The sequence below is a fragment of the Erythrolamprus reginae genome, chromosome 11 (genome assembly GCF_031021105.1).
Source record: "Erythrolamprus reginae isolate rEryReg1 chromosome 11, rEryReg1.hap1, whole genome shotgun sequence".
Lineage (NCBI taxonomy): Eukaryota > Metazoa > Chordata > Lepidosauria > Squamata > Dipsadidae > Erythrolamprus > Erythrolamprus reginae.
In genome coordinates this window covers 16588096-16611900 of record NC_091960.1, presented here as the reverse complement: position 1 = coordinate 16611900, position 23805 = coordinate 16588096, and the positions used below count along the sequence as shown (strand labels likewise).

Here is a 23805-nt window from a genome sequence, read left to right as displayed (position 1 = left end):
ATGTTAAATTGATTATCAATCAGTGTTGCTTCCTAAATGCACAGTTTGATTTCACAGAAGTTTGATTTACTTGGAGTTATATTGTGTTGTTTAAGTGTTCCCTTTATTTTTTTGAGCAGTGTATATATGTTTTAAAAGCCAAAAACAAGATGGCGGTGCATGTGCAACGCCGGAAACTCAGCTTTCTTTTAAAAAAATTCCAAAAAAATTAAAAGGCAGCGTCCACAAAACAGCACTGACAGAATCAGCTCTGTGATGTAACCAGCGATTTGCTACCAGTGCGAACCAGGAAGAACCCACCTCTGTTCCAGAGGTTCCCCCTAAGAAAATGGAAATATATGCTTATAGCATCGTAATTCTCACTACTAAGCTCACTGCCCATGTTCCCAGGCTTTGCAGTATTGGGCCACTGATTTGTTCCATCTCCTGTATCTTATTATTCATTCATTCTGCACCCAGGTTTCTTCCACTGATTTAAAGGCCAGTGGGATGCTCTTTTGATTAGTGAGCTTCCAGAAAAACCCAATTATCCTGCAAGTGGTTATCAACAGTTCAAAATATTTCCCAGCGGTTGCCTGGTGTGGAAAAGCAGGCTGTATGCGCTTGTGATTTCTTGGGTCTCATGTTCAGGCATTTTAAAAGCATGGGGGGGGGCAGGGACAATAGTCGAGATGCATCTTGTCCTTGTTGAAGAGAGTTGTGTACTAAAGATCCCAGGGAGAAATTGAGAGAGGAGACAATCTACAACAAAAAGACAGAAACAAACCTTCACGTGTCCATAGGAAGGTGAATCGTCTGCAGCATACATGCCCCTTGTCAGACCTCATGTTATGCCTCCCAGGTTATATGGTTAAAATTCAGTGACCACGTTGGGAAATTCCGAATGCAATTTGGGGTTGATTTCTTTATCTGGTCTTTTTAAAAAGCAAAATAGTCTTAGGTTAGGCTTACATTCTTTTTTTCCAGACCACAAAACCCAAATGGGGAGGTTTTCGTTTTTTTCAGATTGAATGATCTCATGAAGCCAGGTTCACACCCACTGTATCTGTGGGATGATCTAAACCAGTGATGGCAAATCTCTTTTTCTTCGGGTGCCGAAAGAGCTTGTGCTATCACGCATGCGCGAGTGCCCACACCCATAATCCAATGCCTGGGGAGGGTGAAAACAGCTTTCCCCGCCTTCCCCCTGGAGGGCAGAAACAGCCTGTTTCCCAACTTCTGATGGGCCCAGTAGGCTGGTGTTTTGCCCTCCCCAGCTCCAAAGGCTTCCCTGGAGCTGGGGGAGGGTAAAAACACCCCCCATCCCTCTAGAGGCTCTCTGGAAGCCAAAAATGCCCTCCCAGAGCTTCTGTGTGAGCCAAAAATCAGCTGGCCAGCACACACATGAAGGTTGGAGCTGAGCTAGGGCAATGGCTCTGCCTGCCACCTGTGGCACCTGTGCCATAGGTTCGCCATCCCTGACCTAAACATTCTCTTATTTTTATTCTTTCCAACCAACAGAACGTTGGGGGTTGCAAAGGGCTTTGGCCCTTGGTCTGTCTGTCTGTCTGCCTCTCCATCCATCCATGCTTGCACATATGCTGGCTAGTCCTTGGGGAGAAAGAGCCGACATCCCTGCTTAGAGAGAGACTCAACACATGACATCATTACAGCACAGAGGAGACAATACAAGTGCCTCTTGTGGCTGTTGCTAATAAAGTGGGTGGAAAGCATTCCAGAAGCCTTGCTCTGCTTGCATTCTTCCCCTCTCTTTCCACTCCTTATCCTCTATCAGAAGGATAACTCTGAAAGCTGAACCGAATGGGATCAAATTTGGTGCTGGAAGAGTTTCAGGTTCAGCAAGGGGGCAAAGGAAAATGATCTAGACTCCCCCAATCACCCAGCACATTCCTATAGGAAAAGCAATTGGAAAACAGCTGATTCTTCCATTCCAAAGACCCCTCCTTCATTCCTCCCAATTATTCCTTCCCTCCTTCCTTCCTTCAGAATAAGTCACCCTATTATGAAAGGATTAGGAAAATTGCCAGCAACCATGCTCTGCATACTTTCCTTATCTTTCTGGTTACAATTTGACCACATCTGTTCAAAGGCAAAAGGACAGCAATAGCATTTAAACTTATATACCACTTCGTAGTGCTTTTACAGCCCTCTCTAAGCGGTTTACAGAATCAGCCTATTGTCCCCCCACAATCTGGGTCCTCATTTTACCCACCTCGGAAGGATGGAAGGCTTAGTCCACTTTGAGCCGGTGGTGAGATTTGAACTGCTGAACTACAGCTAGCACTAGCAGTTAGCTGAAGTAGCCTGCAGCACTGTATTCTAACCACTGCGCCACTCTGGGAGGGAAAGGATTCTTTACCTTCCCTCCCCACACCTTCCCTTTCCCCTTCTTTATGTTGTGTCTTGCAAATTCAGGAAACCATTATAATTCCAAAAATTATTACATGTGTTTCCCGGAAAATAAGACCCTGCCTTATGGGGTTTTTTTAACCTTGAAATAAGCACTTGGCCTTATTACCATACACTCAAAATAAGTCTGATTGGGCTTATTATCAGGGAATGTCTTATTTTGGGGGAAACAGGGTATTACTTCATTACTTGTAGGGAAATGTAACAGAATCTTTAAAACCTAGAAGTAATTTCCCCACAGAGCCTATACTTAATGATATCAAGTTGGAGGTACTCTCTTTCTCATACTTCTCCCATCTTGGGCGAAAAATTCTTCTGTAATGATCCTCTTTCCTCTCTTAAGTAACTTTCTGCCTCCTTTCTGTTCCCTGTTAGACATCCCATCTTTTCCTTCCCCCTTCCTTCCTTCAGAATAAGTGCAAAAAACCCCATAATTGACCAAAATATATCCTGTAGGGGTTTCTAGACCTTTTCATCTGCAGGCCCGATTTGATTTTCAAATGTTAAAAAAACAATCCATTTGTTGTAATAGTTTACTTTTGAGGAAGGTGTATTTCAGATGGGAGAACCTTGAACCTTACTGGGGCTGGAGCAGGGAAAAAAATTCAAGCTAGAGTTTACCTAATTGCTTCCCCTAGCTAAAAAGACAGAAAATTTAATTTTGAGCGATGTCCTTAAGGTAAGATGAGGTTGGTCCTCAGCCAGTTAATCTGTGCAAATGCCATTCTCATGTCTTGTGCTGAACTTTTAAACCTTTAAAGCCTGGAAACATAAACATAAACAAAACAAAAACAAAGACCTTTTCTTTACATCGGAAATTATAGTTTATACCTAGCTAACCTTCTGCTTGCTTGTGGTAGGCAAATTACAGTTCTCAACTTGGCCCCCGGAGCTTAATGCCTTGCTGATGATTACAATATAAAGAGAAGAATAGCTTTAATGAGAATACCATTCTCCTTACGACCCTGCCACCTTCCCTGAACCAACCCCAATGCAGAAAGATGCTAAGAGCAGTGAATTATGTCTTTTGATTCCCACATTCTGCTGTGTGTTTGTTTGTTTAGTTCACTTACTTTGTTCCTTCTGTGTGTAGAGGGTAATAGGGTTGCTTTCTCCTTCTAAGGTGAACGTAAATACCAACGTAAATACCTAAAATTAGAGGGTGCAGTAAAGCCTGCCTGGCAGATGATAATTTCCATGCAGAGCTTTCTCTGCAAAATGATTGTCTGCTCCGTTTGTCTTTAATGACATCCTTGAAATTGGGGGTTGAGAGGGGGAGACTCTCTGTTAAATCAATAAATGCACATCTTCAGTTAAGTCTGTTGTCTGAGACGTTGTCTGTTATGATTATTATTGTGGGTTGTCAATAATAAGGGAGGCAAGGTGCTTTGATAATCCAGCCAAATTGCCTAAGATTGTATATTTACATTGGGACCCCATCCGGAGAATCAGAATAGCTAGTTGCAAACATTCCCAGGTTAATGGTAAGTGGCTGCCCTACCTGATGGAGTTTGGCTTGTTTGTGCAGTCATAAAGCCAGGTGCTGGTACATCACATCTAAGAGAAATTCGAAAGAGTAGATAACAACTTGGTTAATGTCCCTTGAAATCGCTGTCTGGCTTAAAGTCCCCAGTACAGCAAGAAGCAATGATGTTCGTGGTTTCAGTGTTTTCCCAGACATCCCCCTCGGTGCTCAGTTCTACCTCCATCTGACTTTTTATTCTTCACAATACAATGGATGTTAGAAGGGCTGACAACTCCACCTGTCCATTGGCAGGATAATCCTTCTAAAATCAAACATCTTTGAAACAGATTTGATGATATCGAAGAACCTAATAAAAGATTGAGATTCAGAATTGAATAGATTGGGGATGGGGAAGAGAAGGAAGGAGGGATGGAGGAAGGGAGGGAGGAAGGAAAAAGGAAGGAAGGTAAGAGAGAGTGAAGGAGGAAGGAAGGAATGAGGGAAGGAGAAGGAAGGTAAGAGAGAGTGAAGGAAGAAAGAAAGGAAGGAAGGAAGGAAGGAGGGAGGGTAGAAGGAAGGAAGGATGGAAGAAGGGAGGAAGGAAAGAAGGAAGGAAGGTAGAGAGTGACAGAGGAAGGAAGGAAGGAATGGGGGAAGGAGGAAGAAAGGGAAGAGAGAGTGAAGGAAGAAAGGAAGGAGGGAGGGAGGAAGGGAGGAGGGAGGGACGGTAAGAAGGAAGGAAGGAGGGATGAAGGAAGGAAGGAAGTGAAGAGAGAATGAAGGAGGAAGGAAGGAATGGGGGAAGGTGGAAGGAAGGGAAGAAAGAGTGAAGGAAGGAAGGAAAGAAGGAAGGAAGGAATTTGGAAGAGGATCAATACACAAGAGAGGCAATTGGGCAGAAATGCTGATCGCTGCCAATTGCTCCATTCAAAGCCCACAACAGTTTGGATGCAGCCTGCTCTGAGTTTCTCAGTGCACACATACACAGCACAAGGGATGAACAGAAATACAGAGATGCAATATAGCAGCTGGCTGTATGGAAGAAAATAGAGATGATCCCAATGGCCATGTCCAGTAAAGGAGTTTGGAAAAATTCCCAAAACTACATTTGGCAAGCTTTTGCAAGCCATATTTTATTTAAAAGCTCTTTTAATTAAACATAAATAAACAAATAAACAAGGAAGTTAGCATGTTAGAAAGAAAATGGGCTGGGCAGGGCAGGGCTGGGCTGGGCTGGGCTGGGCTGGAATAGAAAATAATAGAATATAATACAATAGAATAGAATTTTTTATTGGCCAAGTGTGATTGGACACACAAGGAATTTGTCTCCAGTGCATAAGCTTGTTTCTATCATTGCATTTCATATAAACAAAAATAATTCACAATCTTTAGGGCTGACTTCCATAATATTAACCAATTTAAGTTTTTTGCCTCGTGGCTTCTGAGAATAGTAAATAAAGGGGAGGGGTCATCATAAAAGAAAAAAAACCTATTAGCTTGAGTGTTATCTAGAAGGGTTGAAACAGCTCTATAGCATACATTTTCCTAGTTTTTTTATTATAGGACTCAAAACCTTTTTAAAATGATGAATAGAGATGAAGCATAAAATGTAGATACTTCAGGATTCCCTAATATACACACTTCATTTTATTAAAAGCTCAAGGTCTACCAACTTGGGGAGAAATATTTTGCTCTTGCTCATATCCTGTTGGTCTATCAATTATTTAAGCATGCCTTTTGACCATAACACTACATCATGCTATTCATCATCATTACACATCATCCAATGGGAATAACAGGACCAGAGATTGAGCATCAGAAATACATCTCGTTACTTTTCAGCTATGGAAAAGATCTGTTATCTTCCCTCTCAATCTTCCATAGCTTCTCTTTTGCTTTTAGTTAGTAGGTGGTTTGCCTTGGTATATGCAAAAATGGAATTAAGCAGTTCTTATAAAATATACATGAGCAAGAATTGCCTGCAGATCCACCAGGCATATATTTGTCTGAGTGCTAATTTACGGAGGAATAGAGGGGTTTCTATCTGGTGTAATCAGCCCAAAGTGCTCAGGATTATGCAAACACATTCAGGTAATGGAATGGTGTGATTTTTTCCCCTTTGGATGTTAACATTTCTGTTCTCAACATGTTCTTTCTTATTTGATATGAAAGTTCCATTCTTCACTTCAGGACCGATATCCCAAAGTTCTTAGAGTGTTAAGAGAGATCAGAAAGGCCTTGACATTTCTGAGCATTGATGTTCACAAGATTTTCTTGGGCAGATTCTTTTCTTAACAACAGCTTGAGCAGGAGAACAAACTTGGACGGGGAAAAAATAACTTTGGGGTCAGAAAGAGAGCTGACTTTCTTTTCTTAGGGCCTTGTTAGGAGGAATGGCTGAAGAAAGAAAATTGTGTTAAAAAAAATAACAGATTCTGGTTTCCTAAATACAGACGATGTTATCTTTTCTCATGTTCTTGCAAGCATAGAATTTTAGATTTGTTTTGGTGAAGTTTTTGAAATCTATTGAGATGGAAACATCTCGAGCGGTGTGGGGGCCTAATGGAGGGGTCCATGCAAGAACCGGGCCATGCAAGTGGTGGGCGAGTGGGTGAAGCTCCATCTGCACATGCATAGCATCTAGGTTGCATGTGAAACCATTCCCCTCCTCCTCCCTCAGTCCGTGGAAAAATTATCTTCCACGAAATTGTCCTCTGGTGCCAGAAAGATTGGGGACCGCTGCCCTAGTGGGTGAAGAAACTGGGCTCCCACTTGGAAGGTTGATAGTTGAATCCTATGTAGTGGCAGGTGCTTCTTTGCTAGGGCGCAAAGAAAAAAAATACTTGTTGTGAACTCCATGTGGCATCAGGAAGGACAATCTGGCCAGTTAAACAGTCGGCTCCATCCAGTCGCCCAGATTCTACCATGAATTAAGAGGCAGCTTTTTATTGAGATGGAAACATAAAGCTTTTCCTTTTCTTGTGATCTGTCTTCTTGCAATTTCCAAGCCTCTTCTTCTCTATCTGAAAAAAACCCTATAGCAGTGATGGTGATCCTATGGCACACATGCCATGCAGAGCCATATCCGAGGGCACATGAGGCGTTGCCTTACGTCAGCTCCAGCATGCATGTGCACCCTGGCCAGCTGATTTTCAGCTGTTTTCACTCTTCCCAGGCTCCAGGAAAGCCTCCCGAATCCTGGAGATGGCAAAAAATGGCCCAATGGGCCAACCGGAGGTTCAGAAACGAACTTCCGGTTTGCCCGTTGGGCTGTTTTTCAACATCCCCAGGGTTCAGGAGGCTTCCCTGAACCCTGCAGAAAGTGAAAAACATCCCAATGGACCAATACCGGAAATTTGGAGGCTTCAGTGAGCCCTGTGCACATGTGCAGGGACACCGTGGGGGTTATGAGCATGCGTGGGAGGAGGACATTGCATTATGGATGTGGCCATGCACACATATGCTCTTGTCCGTGTGTGCACTCTTTTGGCACACGAGCCAAGAAAGATTCGCCATCACTGCCCTATAGCAATAGCACTTAGACTTATACGGTGCTTCACAATGCGTTTATAGATTTCTCTAAGTGGTTTACAGAGTCAGCCTATTGCCCTCAACAATCTGGGTCCTCATTTTACGAAGCTCGGAAGCACGGAAGGCTGAGCCTGGGGAGATTTGATCTGCCAAATTGTATGGCAATCAGCAGAAGTAGCCTGCAGTACTACATTCTAACCACTGCTCATGATAACCACCCAGGTATGGGCTGCCGGGGGGATGGCATGGAACACTGTTCCACCAGTGGAAATTGAGTTGTGTGCGCAACTCCATCACCACCATGCGGACACATGCCACGCGCGCGCCATTCAAGCGCTGGAATCAGCAAAATCTTTGCTGAAATCCCAAGGCGTACAAAATTCGGCTTCTGTGCATGTGCAGCAGCTGAATCTTGCTGCCCCAGCCAGAAGCAACAGCAACCCCCTCCAGCTCTGGCTGCGAAGTCTGCTGTGCTCTCTTGGAGCGGTGATGGCGGCTGCCCCGAGCAACTCATGGCCTTCGGGAGCACAGTGCTGGAGGCCCGGCCTGACGCCACTCTCCACTGAGCCCAAATCAGCTGCTGCTCAGAGGGAGAGGGGAGCAGACAGAGTGCTCCTCCACCGAGCGAGATCCTCCTTTCTCCTCGCCCACTTCTGCACAAGTAAGATGTAGCGGTCCAGAATGGAATGAGGAAAGGGGGTGGGTGGAGGTGTTCTTACTTGTGCAGAAGTGTCAGAGGGAGAATGTTGCTCAGCGGAGGGGCGCTCTGTCTGTTCCCCTCACCCTCCGCTGCTACAGCCGATTTGTCTGGGTCTGGACTTGGGGAAACTGGTGCACCGCACGCCAGGCCTCCAGCACTGCCTTGCTTAGCTGCCCCATCGCTGCATCCAGATGCATGCTGAAGCATGGGAGAGCCCTGCAAACAGCTAGCGGCCTGATGTGGGTTGATGCGTGGGTAGCACGGCGGCACCAGTCCAGCAGCTCCCCTCGCAGGCAGCCAGGCGGCAGGTCCCATACCCCACCCCTGCTGCTCTGTGGCGGGGAAGGTAGCAGAGGGAGCCTGAGGACCACACGAGCTGCTGGCCACTGTGCGCTTCTGCTTGGCCTGGCTCTGGGCTCCCTCTGGGACCCTGGCAGCGCTGTCCATGGCTCTTCTCAGGTGCCAAGGAGGACACTGACCTCGGCCAGTCAGGGCCCAGGAAAGCCCACGGAGAGCCAGGTGGGTGCTGGGCGGATGGGGCGGGAGCCTGGGCAGGAGCTGAGGCAGTGGTGAAAGAGCTCTGAGCCATCCGAGCCCACCCTGTGCTTGGAAGGGACAAGCGCCATAGGAGTCCCGTGGGCAGTGAAAGGGAGGGCCGAAGCTTGGAAACAGAGGGGCTCCAAGAAGAAGGAGAAGGCCTGGCCAGCAGCGCCTCCAAGGGGAGGGCAAACCAGAGGGAGCCGTAATGGAGCCCAGCAGCAGCAGCCAAGTGGCCGATTTCTGCAGAGGGAACCTGGGATCCCGGCTGCAAATGCTGCAAGGGAAGGAAACGTGGGCCAGGACTGGGCCTTCCAATGGGGCTGGCGGATCTGGTCGAAGGTAGGCCTTCCAGTCAGATGTTCTGGAGTTGCGGCGCTAGGCTGAGCATTTCTGAATTAGGCAGCCATCTTTGGAAAATGAAAATGTCGACCCTCCTGCAGGCCCATTGGGAAAGAGATGCGTGCTGCAGCGCAGGAGAGTAGAGCCGTGGGGCCAGAGCTGAGGCCAGTTGCCGCTGTTGCTGTAGCCGCGCTCGCCATTTCCTTGCTTCCACGCAGGGGCAGAAGCAAGGAAATACCGGGATTGTCAAAATGATACGCGCACACGCTTCGGCCTCTGCACATGTACAGGAAGCTGAAGGATGCACACGCATGCGCGCTCCCCCCACTAGCGTTGTGGTAGGGCTGTGAATGGCTGCCCTTAACTGTAACCACACATAAGAGATAGTTGGAATTGTATGAAGTCAAAGAGAAGGGCGGCATACAAGTCTAATTAATAATAATAATAATAATAATAATAATAATAATAATAATAACAACAACAACAACAACAACAACAATAATAATTCCCCAAAGATGATCTGTGCTTGGCTACTTTTTAGAAATGGAGTCCAAAAATGTTGTAGTCCACTCATGAAAACTTCACCAATATATTCACCATCGTGGGAATGGGACCTGAAATAGTAATAGAAAGAATTTTTGTAACTGAGTGTTGAAGTGTGGAGTCCTCTGAGCCTAGTGGTTTTCTTGCAGACATTTCATTACCAAACTAGGTAATATCATCAGTGCTGGACCTGATGATGTTACATAGCTTAGTAATAAAATGTCTGCAAGAAAAACCTCAAGGCTCACCAAGGCCTCCACCTGAAATATTGTTAGAGACTCAGAGTCATTGTTAAGATGGGCAATGATGCAAACTGATTGATTGATTAAATAAATAAATTATTTTGAATGAAACTGAATGGGAATAGTAGGGGAAACTCCCTTCACCCAAATGTATTTTTTTGCACAGCCCTAAGTTAAATTGGGTAAATAGTAAAAAAGCTCAAAGATCTTCAAGCTGTTTGTTTCACTGTTTGTTATGGGTTTGTTTCCCATAAATGTTTCCAGTTTAAACATGCTCTCTTTGAAGTAACTTCTATTGATTTCAATTGAATTAATTTTCGAGTAAGACCACTATAAGGTTACAGTCTTCTTTTAATTTCCAGTTTATGAGCCACTTATATTTTGAGTACAAGTATGGGGGTTATGATGCTTTTTCCCTAGAGAAGTCAAAGTTATTTCCCTCTCTTCTTTTTCTTTTGGTTTTTTTTTTTCAGCTGAAGAGATGCCATTGAATTTTTGATGGTTAATGTTGCTTTTATACGCTTAGTATATAGCTTTGCTCGCCTGGCTGAGTTCCAATTTTGTTTTTCATACTCTGATGTATGAGTACTCTTATTATTTTTATATGAACATCACCTTCAGGAGGCATTCCAAACATGTATTAAATAAACAAATGATCCATGCGTAGTTTTAAAATGATCTTTTGTTCAGGGGATCTCAAAAGTCCAGTAAGAGAAACGGTGTGTGTGAACTATGTGGAAGATGGAAACTCTCCTATTACACTCTCAGCAATATCAGGGCTCCACTTGAGTTAATGATATGAAAAGAAAATCGCCATAGAGGTTCTGCTAGGTTGAATTGGTAGAATCCACCTGATATTGCATTGCAATAATCACAATGCCCTGAGCACATTACCATAATAGCTACACTCCAAAGTAATATGCAAACAGATTATACTTGGGAAAGAAGCAAACTAAAAATACAAGTAATCTTTAACTTAACACTTTGTTTAGTGACTGTTCAAAGTTACAATGGCATTAAAAAAAGTGACTTATGAGCATTTTTAGCACTTAGGACCATTGCAGTACCTCATGGTCACTTGATTTACATTTGGATGATTGACAACAGATTGATATTTGATAAGCAAAGTCAACATTCACTTAACAACTTTGTTACTCATTTAGCAATTACAGTGATTGACTCAACAAATGTGGCAAGAAAAGTTGTAGAATAGAATAGAATGACAGAGTTGGAAGGGACCTCGGAGATCTTCTAGTAGCCCAACCCCCTGCTTATGCAGGAAACCCAGCAGCACTTCAGACAAATGGTTATCCAATATCTTCTTAAGAACTTCCAATGTTGGAGCATTCACAGCTTCTGGAGGCAAGCTGTTCCACTGATTACCGTATTTTTCGCTCCATAAGACGCAGTTTTTTTCCTCCCAAAGTAGGATGAAAAATCAGCCTCGTCTTATGGAGCGAAGATGCAGGCAGGGAGGGGGGGGGGGAGGCTGCGAATTCGGAAGCACCATCCCGCCGGCTGGCTGGCTAGCTGCTGCCTGGCCCACCGTTCCCCGTAAGCTGCGCCCGTGAGCAGGCGTGCACCCCCAAATACACCCGAGCACCCTTTTCCACGGGTGTGCGCTCCCCATCCCCCTGCCAGCCCGCGGGGAGGTGGGCGGGGGCGGGGAGGTATGGCAGTAGGAGTAAAGGGAGCCACGGCCGCCCCTGCCTCCCCACGGTGCCTCCGGCCAAATGCGCCCCTGGCTTCTCCACGCTGCCCTATTGCCCGCCCGATCCGCCTCCTCTCCTCCTCTGCCATCTCCTGCGTTGGGGCGCGATCTGCCTCCTCTCCTCCGCTGCCTCCTCCTGCCTTGGGGCGCAATCTGCCCCCTCTCCAACGTCGCTGCCTTCTGCCTTGGGGCGCGATCCGCCCCCTCTCCTCCGCCGCCGCCTTCTGCCTTGGGGCGCGATCCGCCCCCTCTCCTCCTCCGCCGCCCCCTGCCTTGGGTGAGCAATCCGGGAGTCCGGGACAGGGTGGCTTTACGCCATGAAGAGAAAATGGCCGACTTTTCCCTGCTGCCGGAGCCGTTTCCTCTTCATGGCGCAAAGCCACACAGTCTCGGACTCCGGGATTGCTCGCCCAAGGCAGGAAGCGGCGGAGGAGGAGAGGGGGCGGATCGCGCCCCAAGGCAGAAGGCGGCGGCGGAGGAGGAGAGGGGGCGAATCGCGCCCCAAGGCAGAAGGCAGCCATCTGCCCAGACAGAAAGGAAACAAGAGAGAGAAAGTGAGAAGAGAGAGAAAGAGGGGGAGAGAGAGAGAAAGAGAGAGGGGGAGAGAGAGAAAGAGAGGGAGAGGGAGAAAGAGAGTGGGAGAGGGGGGAGAGATAGTAAGAGAGGGAGAGAGAGAAAGAGAGAGGGAGAGGGGGGAGAGAGAGGGAGAGGGGGGAGAGATAGCAAGAGAGAGAGAGAAAGAGAGAGGGAAAGGGGGAGAGAGGGGGGAGAGAAAGAGAGAGGGAGGGAGAGAGAGGAGATAAAGAAAGAGGAGAGAGAAAGGAAGAGAAAGAAAGAAAGAGGGATAGAAAGAGAGAGAGAGTGAGAGATGCTCAGTGAGCCTTTCTTTGAAGTTGCCTTTCTTTCTTTCTTTCCTTCTTTCGTTTTCTCTCTTGCTCTCTTGCTCTTTCATTCTTTTTTCTTTCTCTTGCTTTCTTTCTCTCCTTCCTTCCCTCATTCCATTTCTTTCATTCCCCCTCTCTATTTTTATTTCTCTTTCATTTTCTTTCTTTCTCTCTTTCTTTCTTTCTTTCTTTCTTGCTCTTTTTCTTTCTCTCTTTTACCTTCCCTTCCTCTATTTCTTCTTTTCTTTCTCCTTCCTACCTTCTTCCCTCCTTCCCTTCAGTCCTTCCTCTCTTACTCTCCCCTTTCATAAGTTTCCTTGCTTCCTTCCTCTGTTCCTGTCCCTTCCCCCTTTCTTTCTTTCTTTCTTTCTTTCTTTCTTTCTTTCTTTCTTTCTTTCTTTCTTTCTTTCTTTCTTTCTTTCTTTCTTTCTTTCTTTCTTTCTTTCTTTCTTTCTTTCTTTCTTTCTTTCTTTCTTTCTTTCTTTCTTTCTTTCTTTCTTTCTTTCTTTCTTTCTTTCTTTCTTTCTTTCTTTCTTTCTTTCTTTCTTTCTTTCTTTCTTTCTTTCTTTCTTTCTTTCTTTCTTTCCTTCCTTCCTTCCTTCCTTTCCTCCCTCCATTTCTTGCTTTCCTTTTCCTTCCTCCCTTCTTCCCTCCCTCACTCCCTTCTTTCACTCCTTCCTCTCTTCCTCTCCCCTTTTTGGCTCAAAATATTTTTTTTCTATTTTCCTCCTCTAAAATCTAGGTGCGTCTTATCAGCAGGTACGTCTTATAGAGCGAAAAATACGGTAATAGTTCTAATGGTCAGGAAATTTTTCCTTAGTTCTACGTTGCTTCTCTCCTTGATTAGTTTCTACCCATTGAGTCTTATTTTACTTTCAGGTGCTTTGGAGACCCCTGAGATATTGGAATACTGCTAGCATGTCTCCTCTAGTCATTCTTTTAATTAAATTAGACATACCCAGTACCTGCAACCATTCTTTATATATTTTAACCTCCAGTCCCCTAAACATCTTTGTTGCTCTTCTCTGCACTCTTTTCTGGAGTCTCAACATCCTTTTTACATCGTGGAAACCAAAACTGAATGCAGTATTCATAAAATGAGACAAAACTCAATTCAAAGTGTTGGTTATGACCTATAAAGCCCTTCATGGCACCAGACCAGATTATCTCCGGGACCGCTTTCTGCTGCACGAATCCCAGCGACCAGTTAGGTCCCACAGAGTGGGCCTTCTCCGGGTCCCGTCAACTAAACAATGTTGTTTGGCAGGACCCAGAGGAAGAGCCCTCTCTGTGGTGACCCCGGCTCTCTGGAACCAACTCCCTCCAGAGATTAGAATTGCCCCCACCCTCCTCGCCTTTTGTAAGCTTCTTAAAACCCACCTTTGCCGTGAGGCATGGGGGAACTGAGATATTCTTTCCCCCTAGGCCTTTACAATTTATGCATGGTATGTTTGTATGTATGTTTGGTTTTATAATAAGGGTTTTTTAGTTGTTTTAGTATTGGATTGTTACATGTTACATACAGGCGGCATACAAATCCAATAAATAAATAAATAAAACTCATTTTGTCTCACTGCTGGGCTTGATTGTGGTCATAAGCCCAGCACTACCCGTATGTGTGAATTCAGGAAAGTTGTGTAAACACTGTTATGCTTTGCATGGAAATGGATGGATGTGGTTTGCAGGATTGTCTAATTCACAAATTGTGATTTAGAATTGAACTTAATTTAGGATTGAAAGCGTAAAGCAAAAATATTGAATTACACATAAAAACACACAGTACAAATGGGGACACATTACAATGTGACAATTTCCTCAACAATCTTCTTTTATTAAAGGAACATTGGAATAGTGAAAATTACCCAGAAGAGTTTGATTTAATGCTAGTTACTTAAGGAGAGAATGAAACTCTGTGTCTTTAAGAGCAATGGATGCTCATCACCTTCTTAATATGTACAGGTATTTCTCAACTTAAAACCATTCATTTAATGATCTATTAAAGTTACAATGAAACATTAAAAATTTTCAAACTTAAGACCATTGCAGCATTCCCACGGTTATGTGATAAAAATTTGGACACTTTGGTAACTTGCATGTATTTATGATGGTTGCAATGTCCTGGGATCATGTGATCACATTTTGTGACCCTTTGATTAGCAAAGTCCATCAGGAAGTCAGATTCTCTTAATAACTGTGTGACTAACTTAACAACTGCAATGATTCACTTAGCAACTGTGGCAAGAAAGGTTGTAAAATGAGGAAAAACTCAACTGTCTTGTTTAGCAACGTAAAATTTGGGTCAATTGTGATTGTATGTACAGAACTACCTGTATGTATTAGGAAAAAAGACCTGAATGAAGAATCAGTAAATATTGGGAAAGTTCGTCTATGGAGATTCTCAGTTATCCAGGTCAGGGTTATAGAACATAGAAACATAGAAGACTGACGGCAGAAAAGACCTCATGGTCCATCTAGTCTGCCCTTATACTATTTCCTGTATTTTATCTTACAGTGGATATATGTTTATCCCAGGCATGTTTAAATTCAGTGACTGTGGATTTACCAACCACGTCTGCTGGAAATTTATTCCAAGGATCTACTACTCTTTCAGTAAAATAATATTTTCTCATGTTGCTTTTGATCTTTCCCCCAACTAACTTCAGATTGTGTCCCCTTGTTCTTGTGTTCACTTTCCTATTAAAAACACTTCCCTTCTGAACCTTATTTAACCCTTTAAGGTATTTAAATGTTTCGATCATGTCCCCCCTTTTCCTTCTGTCCTCCAGACTATACAGATTGAGTTCATGAAGTCTTTCCTGATAAGTTTTATGCTTAAGATCTTCCACCATTCTTGTAGCCCAGCTTTGGACCGGTTCAATTTTGTCAATATCTTTTTGTAGGTGAGGTCTCCAGAACTGAACACAGTACTCCAAATGTGGTCTCACCAGCGCTCTATATAAGGGGATCACAATCTCCCTCTTCCTGCTTGTTATCCCTCTAGCTATGCAGCCAAGCATCCTACTTGCTTTTCCTACTGCCCAACCACACTGCTCACCCATTTTGAGACTGTCAGAAATCACTACCCCTAAATCCTTCTCTTCTGAAGTTTTTGCTAACACAGCACTGCCAATGCAATACTCAGCTTGAGGATTCCTTTTCCCCAAGTGCATTATTTTACATTTGGAAACATTAAATTGCAGTTTCCATTGTGTTTTGTTTTGAAGCCATTTCACTTCTCATCCAAGAAACCTTTTCAGTTCTGACAGAAGAACTGAACTGAAGAAGCTTCTTGGAGAAGAAGCAAATTGACTGCTTTTTAGTGTAATGGGATTTTAGTTTTAACTATTAGATTTGTATATGTATTGTTTTTTTGTACTGTATTTTGTGAGCTGTCCCGGGTCTTCGGAGAGGGCGGCATACAAGTCTAAATAATAATAATAATAATAATAATAATAATAATAATAATAATAATAATTATTATTATTATTATTTCACTATTAATACAACTGTTTGCACAGTATAAAGATATGTTCTTTCACCATATAAATTCAGTTAAATAAATAATTATTATGAAAGGTTTTAATCTGATTTTATTGTTTTATAATTATTATTGTAAGCCACCCGGAGTCCTCAGGGAGCGGGAGGCATATAAATTCAATTAAATACATAAAATAAAATAAATAAACATTGTCCAATTGTCTTTTGAAAAAGCACCTTTGGGATGAAAATTCAACGGCATATTAAAGCTATACCTCTAAGGGGAAGCATCACACAAAAATATGTTCCATTTTAGTATTTTTTAAAAGACATTAAAGACAATGGAATGGAAGAATTAAATGCACATGATTTGGACAGTCATAAGTGTTAAATTGCTATGCGTCTCTGTCCATGTCTAAAACCTTGCAAAATGTCTGGTTGAAGATATGACAGTATCTAAATGTATTAAAAAAATGTTATAAGCTCAGTTCTGTACAATGAAGTTGAAAATTCACTCACCTTGGCTACGCTTGATTTTTGTGCCTGCTTTCTTTTTATGTTTTTAAGAATCTTTATTGTTTTTAAATGAGAATTTTTGTGGTGTTTTGCTGTTTTATATTGCTTTTAATGGCTCGTGAGTGGCTCAGAATCCTATATTTGAGAAGGGTGGCTGTATAAATTGATATAATGCATAAATCAATAAGGTTGAACACAGAAAATGCATTTCCAAAATTCATCTTCTGCCTGCTCATGAAAAATGTGAAAAAAAGCATAGATTTAAAAACTTGGATTCAAGACGAGTAAATAGCCTTCACTTAGGTAAACCGGGATGCAATTTTGAACATCGCCAGGATTGGCTTACGGTTCTTTTCATGTTGTTCCCAGTTTTAGTTTCATTTGATTTTCCTCCACTGCTTGTTGATTTTAGGAGCAAGAAATGTGTTCTCATTCTATATTCTTTCTCTCTCTTTCTCTCTCTTCCATTTACTCCTTCAAGTCCCTGGAGGCATCGCTTCAGAATCCCTCACATTCACCCCCCTGGAGGACATGATTTTTCTGAAATGGGAGGAGCCGGTGGAACCCAACGGTCTCATAACGCAATATGAGGTATGCCGTAAGATCGTTTTGGGGAAATGGTTATTGTGCCTTATCTCACTTATCCTTCTGCCAAAGTCAGAAAAAGAAGGTTCTTGCTAATGCATTAATTGACATTTTCTATGCGGATGAACAATAGCCTGGAAGTATAAGTGAATTCTTGCTTAGAGATGTCACATGCATATGCTATAACAATGACGATCTCGGGAGAGACGCTCTATTCTAAATGAAAGGTAAGAGAGAATGCCAGTTTTAATAGGATGCTATTACCTTGGGTGCATATACGTATCTTGCATTCCAGTTAAGTAAAGTACAGACTGACCTTGGCTGATCTTATAAAGCTAAGTAAAGTTGGATGGTGGTCACTATCTGAATGGCCAAATGACAGAAAATCCCAGGGATGTTGAAGAAAGATATTGAAGGAAGTCAATGGCAAAGTACTTTTGTATTGGGGCCAAGAAGACTACCTGGACATGTTTATAAAGGCATCAGAAGTTAAGCTTGAATGGAATTTACATTTATTAAAAAATTATTTAAAAAGCTGCGGTGGGGTGGCTCAAGCAGGCGGGGTAGCGGGCACATCTTCTGGCCAAGCAGCTTGGAGAGGTGGCCGATGTAGCAGATGGCCAGGTGCTGTGCCTGCTTGAGCTGCCCAAGCACCGCCAGAGTGGAAGTGGGGTGGCTTGAGCAGGCAGGGTGGTGGGCGTGTCTCCTGGCTGAGCCAGCGTGACAAGCAGCTCGGAGAGGTGACCGATGTAGCAGGTGGCCAGGCGCCGCATATGGAGCTTCTCGCCCTGGCTGCTGTTCTGCCAGCCGCCAGCCACGCCCGCCCACCAGGCCCACCCTGGAGGAATTTTTACTGATGGTGGCTTCCGGCCGGGACTGACAGCTGCCGCCACTGCCCCGCCTCACAAGACCCATCCCCATGGCTGCCGGCTGGCCCCAGCAGCAGCAGAGGCACCTCACACCCGCCAGATGAGCGTCGCACTCTCTGGGCTCACCTAGCAGGGGACACTGTTGCTGCTGGTTGGAATGGTGAGATTCAGCTTCTGCACATGCGCGGAAGCCAAATCTCATGTGCACGGCACGTGTGCACATGCATGGCCAGGAGTGATGGGCATGTGCACACAGGTCCATTTCCACCGGTGGAATGATGTTCCATGCCATTCCACTTGCTGCCCAACCCCGGTTGGCACCCAGTTAGAATTAGGTAAGGGTCAATGGTACTAAAGGGAGGTTGGACTTAATTCTCTTGTTTGAACATAGGGATTCTAAGCCAGTGTTGGCGAACCTTTTATTTTTATTTATTTATTTTATTTATTCAATTTTTATGCTGCCCTTCTCCTTAGACTGAGGATGGCTTACAACATGTCAGCAATAGCACTTTTTAATACAGCCAGCATATTTTTTTCCCTCGTGTGCCGAAAGCCTGTGCATGTACGCTATTTCATATGCACAAGTGCCTACACCCATAATTCAATGCCTGAGGAGAGTGAAAACAGCCTCCCTCGCCCCCATTGGAGGCCACAAACGGCTGATTTCCCAACTTCTGATGGGCCCAGTAGGCTCGTGTTTCACCCTCCCCAGGTTCCAGTGGCTTCCTTGGAGGCTGGGGAGGGCAAAAATGCCCTGCCCCATTACCCTGGAGGCCCCCCGAAAGCCGAAAACCCCCTCCAGGGTCTCCATGCAAGCTGAAAATCAGGTGGCCGATACACACACGCGTGTTGGAGCTGAGCTAGGCCAATGGCTCACGTTCCGGAAGATATTGCTCCATATGCCACCTGTGGCACGCATGTGTGTTGTAGGCTGTTCCCACTTTTCACACCGGCCTCAGATTCTGCCGTTCCTTCTCATAGAAAGGGATCTCTTAAGCATTAATGGCAGGTAAATGCCTGGGAAGGTGGACAGAAGCTGCCTTTCAGCTTCAAGGACTTGCACAATGATCGGGGTGGGCTTTGTCTGTCAGGCAAGCATGGCAATAATTGATTGGCTTTTCTGTTATTCTCAGCCAGGTGCCGAGCGGAGCGTCTTTTCTTTGCTTCATTATTGTCGTCAGATAGTTTTTTGAATAGGCCTGTCTCTGCGTGTGTTTTGGCTTCTCCCAAACGCAGCCAGGCAAAACCTCCCTTTCCTCATTCGGCTTTTTATCCCATGCCTTTGCCCTCTCTGGCATCAACAAAAATTATTGGAGCGCGGAAACTGCCGACTGAGAAAGCTTGATGCTTATCTGCACAGCTCTTCCCCGCCAGGCTGAAGGCTGCCTCTCGGAGAACTGGCATAGGTTCTATTGTAATTCAGGAAACCTTTTTCTCTTCCTTCTCTCTTTCTTTAATAGTCTTGACAATTAAGGGCAACTTTATAGTTCTTTCCAAGTCTATTGTCTCAACGGCAGGATGCAATCTGTTTCCCTGGCTGTATCCGAAAAGTTCTCTACATCTCTTGCTGTGATGATCAGTTAGCTTGGCCGAGAGCCACTCTGGGTCCTGTGCAGATTCTTGCTTTTGATGGAATATTCCCCTCTACCAAATAATACCCTACCCATAGAAAAATCGTCATCAGGAAGAAAAATGCTAAGTTAAATTTGCCCCAGTCTTGCACATTTCTTGTGCAAAGATTTGTTTTTTTTAAAAAAAAAAAATTGGTTCATGCTGTGTTGCAATATATAGTCCTGCTTGAAGCCACATCTGGAATGTAGGAATCATAGGCATGGAGACATGGTTTTCTGAGAAAAGCATTTCCGAGCTAGGAAGACCTCTCTGGGCACGATGCCTCTGTTGTTCAGAGAACTGTTCTTTCTGAATATGCCGTTCAGATCTCTCTCTTTGGGTTCAGAGATCTGTCTTGCTCAGGACTTGCTGTTTATTTTTATAACAAAATTCTTGTGTACACAATTACAATGACTGACTTACCCCAAAGATAGCTAACTAGTAACAGATGTAATGGTATACGGATAGAGCATATCAAGCAAGCAGGTGAGCACATGAATAGAATAGAATTCTTTATTGGCCAAGTGTGATTGCACACCCAAGGAATTTGTCTTTGGTGCATATGCTCTCAGTGTACGTTTGTCAAGAAAGATACATTTGTCAAGAATCATGAGGTACAACACTTAATTATTGTCATAGGGGTCAAATAAGCAATGAGGAAACAATCAATATTAATAGAAAATTTAAGGATACAAGCAACAAGTTATAGTCATACATTCATAAGTGGGAGGAGATGGGTGATAGGAATGATAAGAAAAAAACTAGTAGTAATAGTAGTGCGGACTTAGTAAATAGTTTGACAAGAAAATGAATGTTCATTTAACCTTTTACTCTTAGCTAGAACAATAGAAGAGCTGGATGAGTAAGTAACCTTTACCCTAGATACACAGAGAGTAGAGCAAGTAACCTTTAGACTTAAATAGAAAAGAAGAATAGGATGTTTGGTCAATATAATGACAAGATAGGCTTTCCGTATCATTGGCAATAATTGACAATAGCACTGGAACATAGTTCATATAAGGGAGAGGCTATATAAATTCAACAAGCAGATAAACTTCTGCCTTTTGTAAACTTCTTAAAACCCACCTCTGCTGTCAGGCATGGGGGAACTGAGACATCTCCCCTTGCCTATGTAGTTTTATGTATGGAATGTTTGTGTATATGCTTTTTATATAAGGTTTTTTTTTAGGTTTTTAATGTAAAATTGTTATTTTAGACTTTAATATTAGATTTGGTATTGTATATTGTTTTATCACTGTTGTGAGCCACCCTGAGTCTACGGAGAGGGGCGGCATACAAATCTTATTATTATTATTATTATTATTATTATTATTATTATTAATAATAATAATAATAATAATAATAATAATAATAATAATAAATCAGCCAGCCAATGCAATCTGGTGGGATCTAGGAGAAGAGCCTTCTCTGTGGCGGCCCCGGCTCTTTGGAATCAACTCCCTCTGGAGATTCATACTGCCCCTCCCCTCCCCTTAAAAACACACCTCTGCTGACAGGCCTGGGGACACTGAATTTTAACATCTACTGTGATCGAATATGACAGGATGAATGTGGATGTTTGGTTTTAAATGAATTGGGGTTTTCGAATATAAATTAAGTTAGATTTTTATATGTTTTTAGTACTGAGGTTTTTAGAGTGTTTTAATATTAGATTTCTTGTATGCTTCACATTTGCTTGTTGTTAGCCGCCCTGAGTCTCAGGAGAAGGGCGGCATAAGAATCTAATAAATAAAGAATAAATAAAGAAACAAACAAATAAATAAATCACAATTTCCTGCATTCTGATGACGTCTTAAAGCATATCCCTTTATCCTAGATCAGCTACCAGAGCATTGAATCCTTTGACCCCGCAGTCAATGTGCCTGGCCCACGACGCACCGTCTCCAAGCTCCGAAATGAAACTTACCATGTTTTCTCCAACCTTCATCCTGGGACAACTTACCTTTTTTCAGTCAGAGCAAGAACCGGCAAGGGCTTCGGTCAAACTGCTCTGACCGAGATCACCACCAACATCTCAGGTAAGTTGGCATTCGTTTTTGGCGACATGTTGTTCCCTGTTCAGAATTAAGGAGAGTTTGGATGCTTGATTTCTCCACTTTGCAGATAGTGGATATAAATGGTTTTCTGATAAAAAAACAAACCCGTTTTTGGGGTCAAGCCTTATTTAACTGTTCCACACCAGCTTCTGAAATAGAGGAAATTAACTCCACCAGATCTTCTTCCCTCATCAGTTGCACTTGGATTGATTCATTTGCACTTTCTGCTTTGCTTCTCAATTGTTGCTGGGGTGTTTTTTGCCCCTTCTTTGTATCCCCTTCCTTTTTGTTCCTTGGAGTTAAGGACAAGTATTCAAATCGAGCTTGACCCCTGATGGCTTCATGAGTGCATCCATGCAGTCATGCATTGGGTTTCTTGGCAACGGTACAAAAAATGCCTTGCCTTCCTCTAGTATTTTTTTATTTTTCAAATTCCAAGTCTAATCCACAGCCCTTCAGTTCCTCGATGCTCTTTCAACCAAGCACTCACCTGTCCTGAACTTGTTTCTGGGCTCAGGCTGGGTTGTTCAGAGTCTCTCACCTGTTGCATATTATTTCCTTCCTGGGGCATTTGTGCAGGGTAAGCTTGACAGCTTCTCACCCTTGTTCTTTCAAGTTTGGTATTGCAATTCATATGGGAACCAATTCCTTGCAGTTTGTGTATTGCTCAGTGATAGCAATATCCCTTAGGAGAGTGATGGCGAACCTATGGCACGCATGCTACAGGTGGCACGCGGAGCCATATCTGAGGGCAGGCGAGGGTTCTTCTTTCTTCCCTTTTCCCTCGCCTCCTTCCTTTCCTCCTCCTCCCTTTCCTCCGTGACTGCAACTGAAAGGAGAAAAGAAAAGAGGAGAAGAAGAGGAAGCAGCCGACAGCAAAAGAGGAGAGTGAAGTCTCCTCTTTTCTTTTCTCCTTCTCCCAGTTCTTCTTTCTTTCCTTTTCCCTCGTCTCTTTCCTTTCCTCTTTCTCCCTTTTCTCCTCCTCCACCTCCACCACCTCCTCCTCCTCCTCCTCTTCCTCTTCCTCCTCCTCTACCACCACCACCATCTCCTCCGCCTCCTGCACTTCCTCCTCCTCCACCACCACCACCTCCTCCTCTTCCACCTCCTCCTCCTCTTCCTCCTCCTCTTCCTCCTCCTCCACCACCTCCTCCTCCTCCGCTTCCTCCTCCACCTCCTCCTCTTCCTCCTCCTCCTCCACCACCTCCTCCTCTTCCACCTCCTCCTCTTCCTCTTCCTCCTCCTCTACCACCACCACCATCTCCTCCGCCTCCTGCACTTCCTCCTCCTCCACCACCACCTCCTCCTCTTCCACCTCCTCCTCCTCTTCCTCCTCCACCACCTCCTCCTCCTCCGCTTCCTCCTCCACCTCCTCTTCCTCCTCCTCCACCACCACCTCCTCCTCCTCCTCTTCCACCTCCTCCTCTTCCTCCTCCACCACCACCTCCTCCTCCTCTTCCTCCTCCACCTCCTCCTCCTCCTCCTCTTCCTCCTCCTCTACCACCACCACCATCTCCTCCGCCTCCTGCGCTTCCTCCTCCTCCACCACCACCACCTCCTCCTCTTCCACCTCCTCCTCCTCTTCCACCTCCTCTTCCTCCTCCTCCACCACCTCCTCCTCCTCTTCCTCCTCCACCACCACCTCCTCCTCCTCCTCTTCCACCTCCTCCTCTTCCTCCTCCTCCACCACCTCCTCCTCCTCTTCCTCCTCCACCTCCTCCTCCTCCTCCTTTCCCTGCTGCCTTCGCAAGTGGATCTCTTTAGCAAATCTGCTTCCTTGCACAACACATGGGGCAATAAAATGAGGAGACAGAGGAGGGGAGGATCAGGAGAGGGAAGGAGATCCAGCCAGCAAGCCCGGCAGCTGGCTAAAGGTGGGGGGGCAACTGGCATGAACTCTCTCTCTCTCCCCAGGCTCTAGAAGCCCCCAGAAGGAGACAGTGATAAAAAAAGATGGCAGAAGGAATAGGCGAGGGGGCTGGACTTGGGTGGGGAGCGGTGGAGAAGCACCCCAGAAAGTGGGAGAAAGGAGGGAAAGAGAGAAAGGAGGGGGGGGAAAGCAATGGGGTTTAATAATAAATAACAAGGGCACAGGTGGCACACAGAGCCATATCTGAGGGCCCGCGAGGCATTGCCCTGTGTCAGCTTCAGCACGCGTGAGGATGCTGCCCAGGGTTCAGGGGGGTTTCGAAAGCCCCCTGAAGCCTGTGGACAATGAAAAACGATCCAACAGGCCAACTGGAAGTCTGGAGGCTTCAGTGAGATATGTGCAAATGCGTGGTGGGTGAAGGCATTGCATTATGGGTGTGGGCACACACGCATGAGT

At 44.5% G+C, this 23805-nt stretch overlaps 1 protein-coding gene across 2 annotated transcripts in view; it reads left to right on the top strand.

The window, feature by feature from the left end:
- Window positions 1–23805, top strand: part of PTPRU (protein tyrosine phosphatase receptor type U) — a 558855-nt gene that overhangs the window by 335672 nt on the left and 199378 nt on the right. For both annotated transcript variants that reach the window (XM_070764504.1, XM_070764505.1), the window contains exons 9-10: window positions 16839–16948; window positions 21260–21461. In XM_070764504.1, coding sequence (XP_070620605.1) covers window positions 16839–16948; window positions 21260–21461 — 312 coding nt within the window. The remainder of the gene's footprint in view (window positions 1–16838; window positions 16949–21259; window positions 21462–23805) is intronic.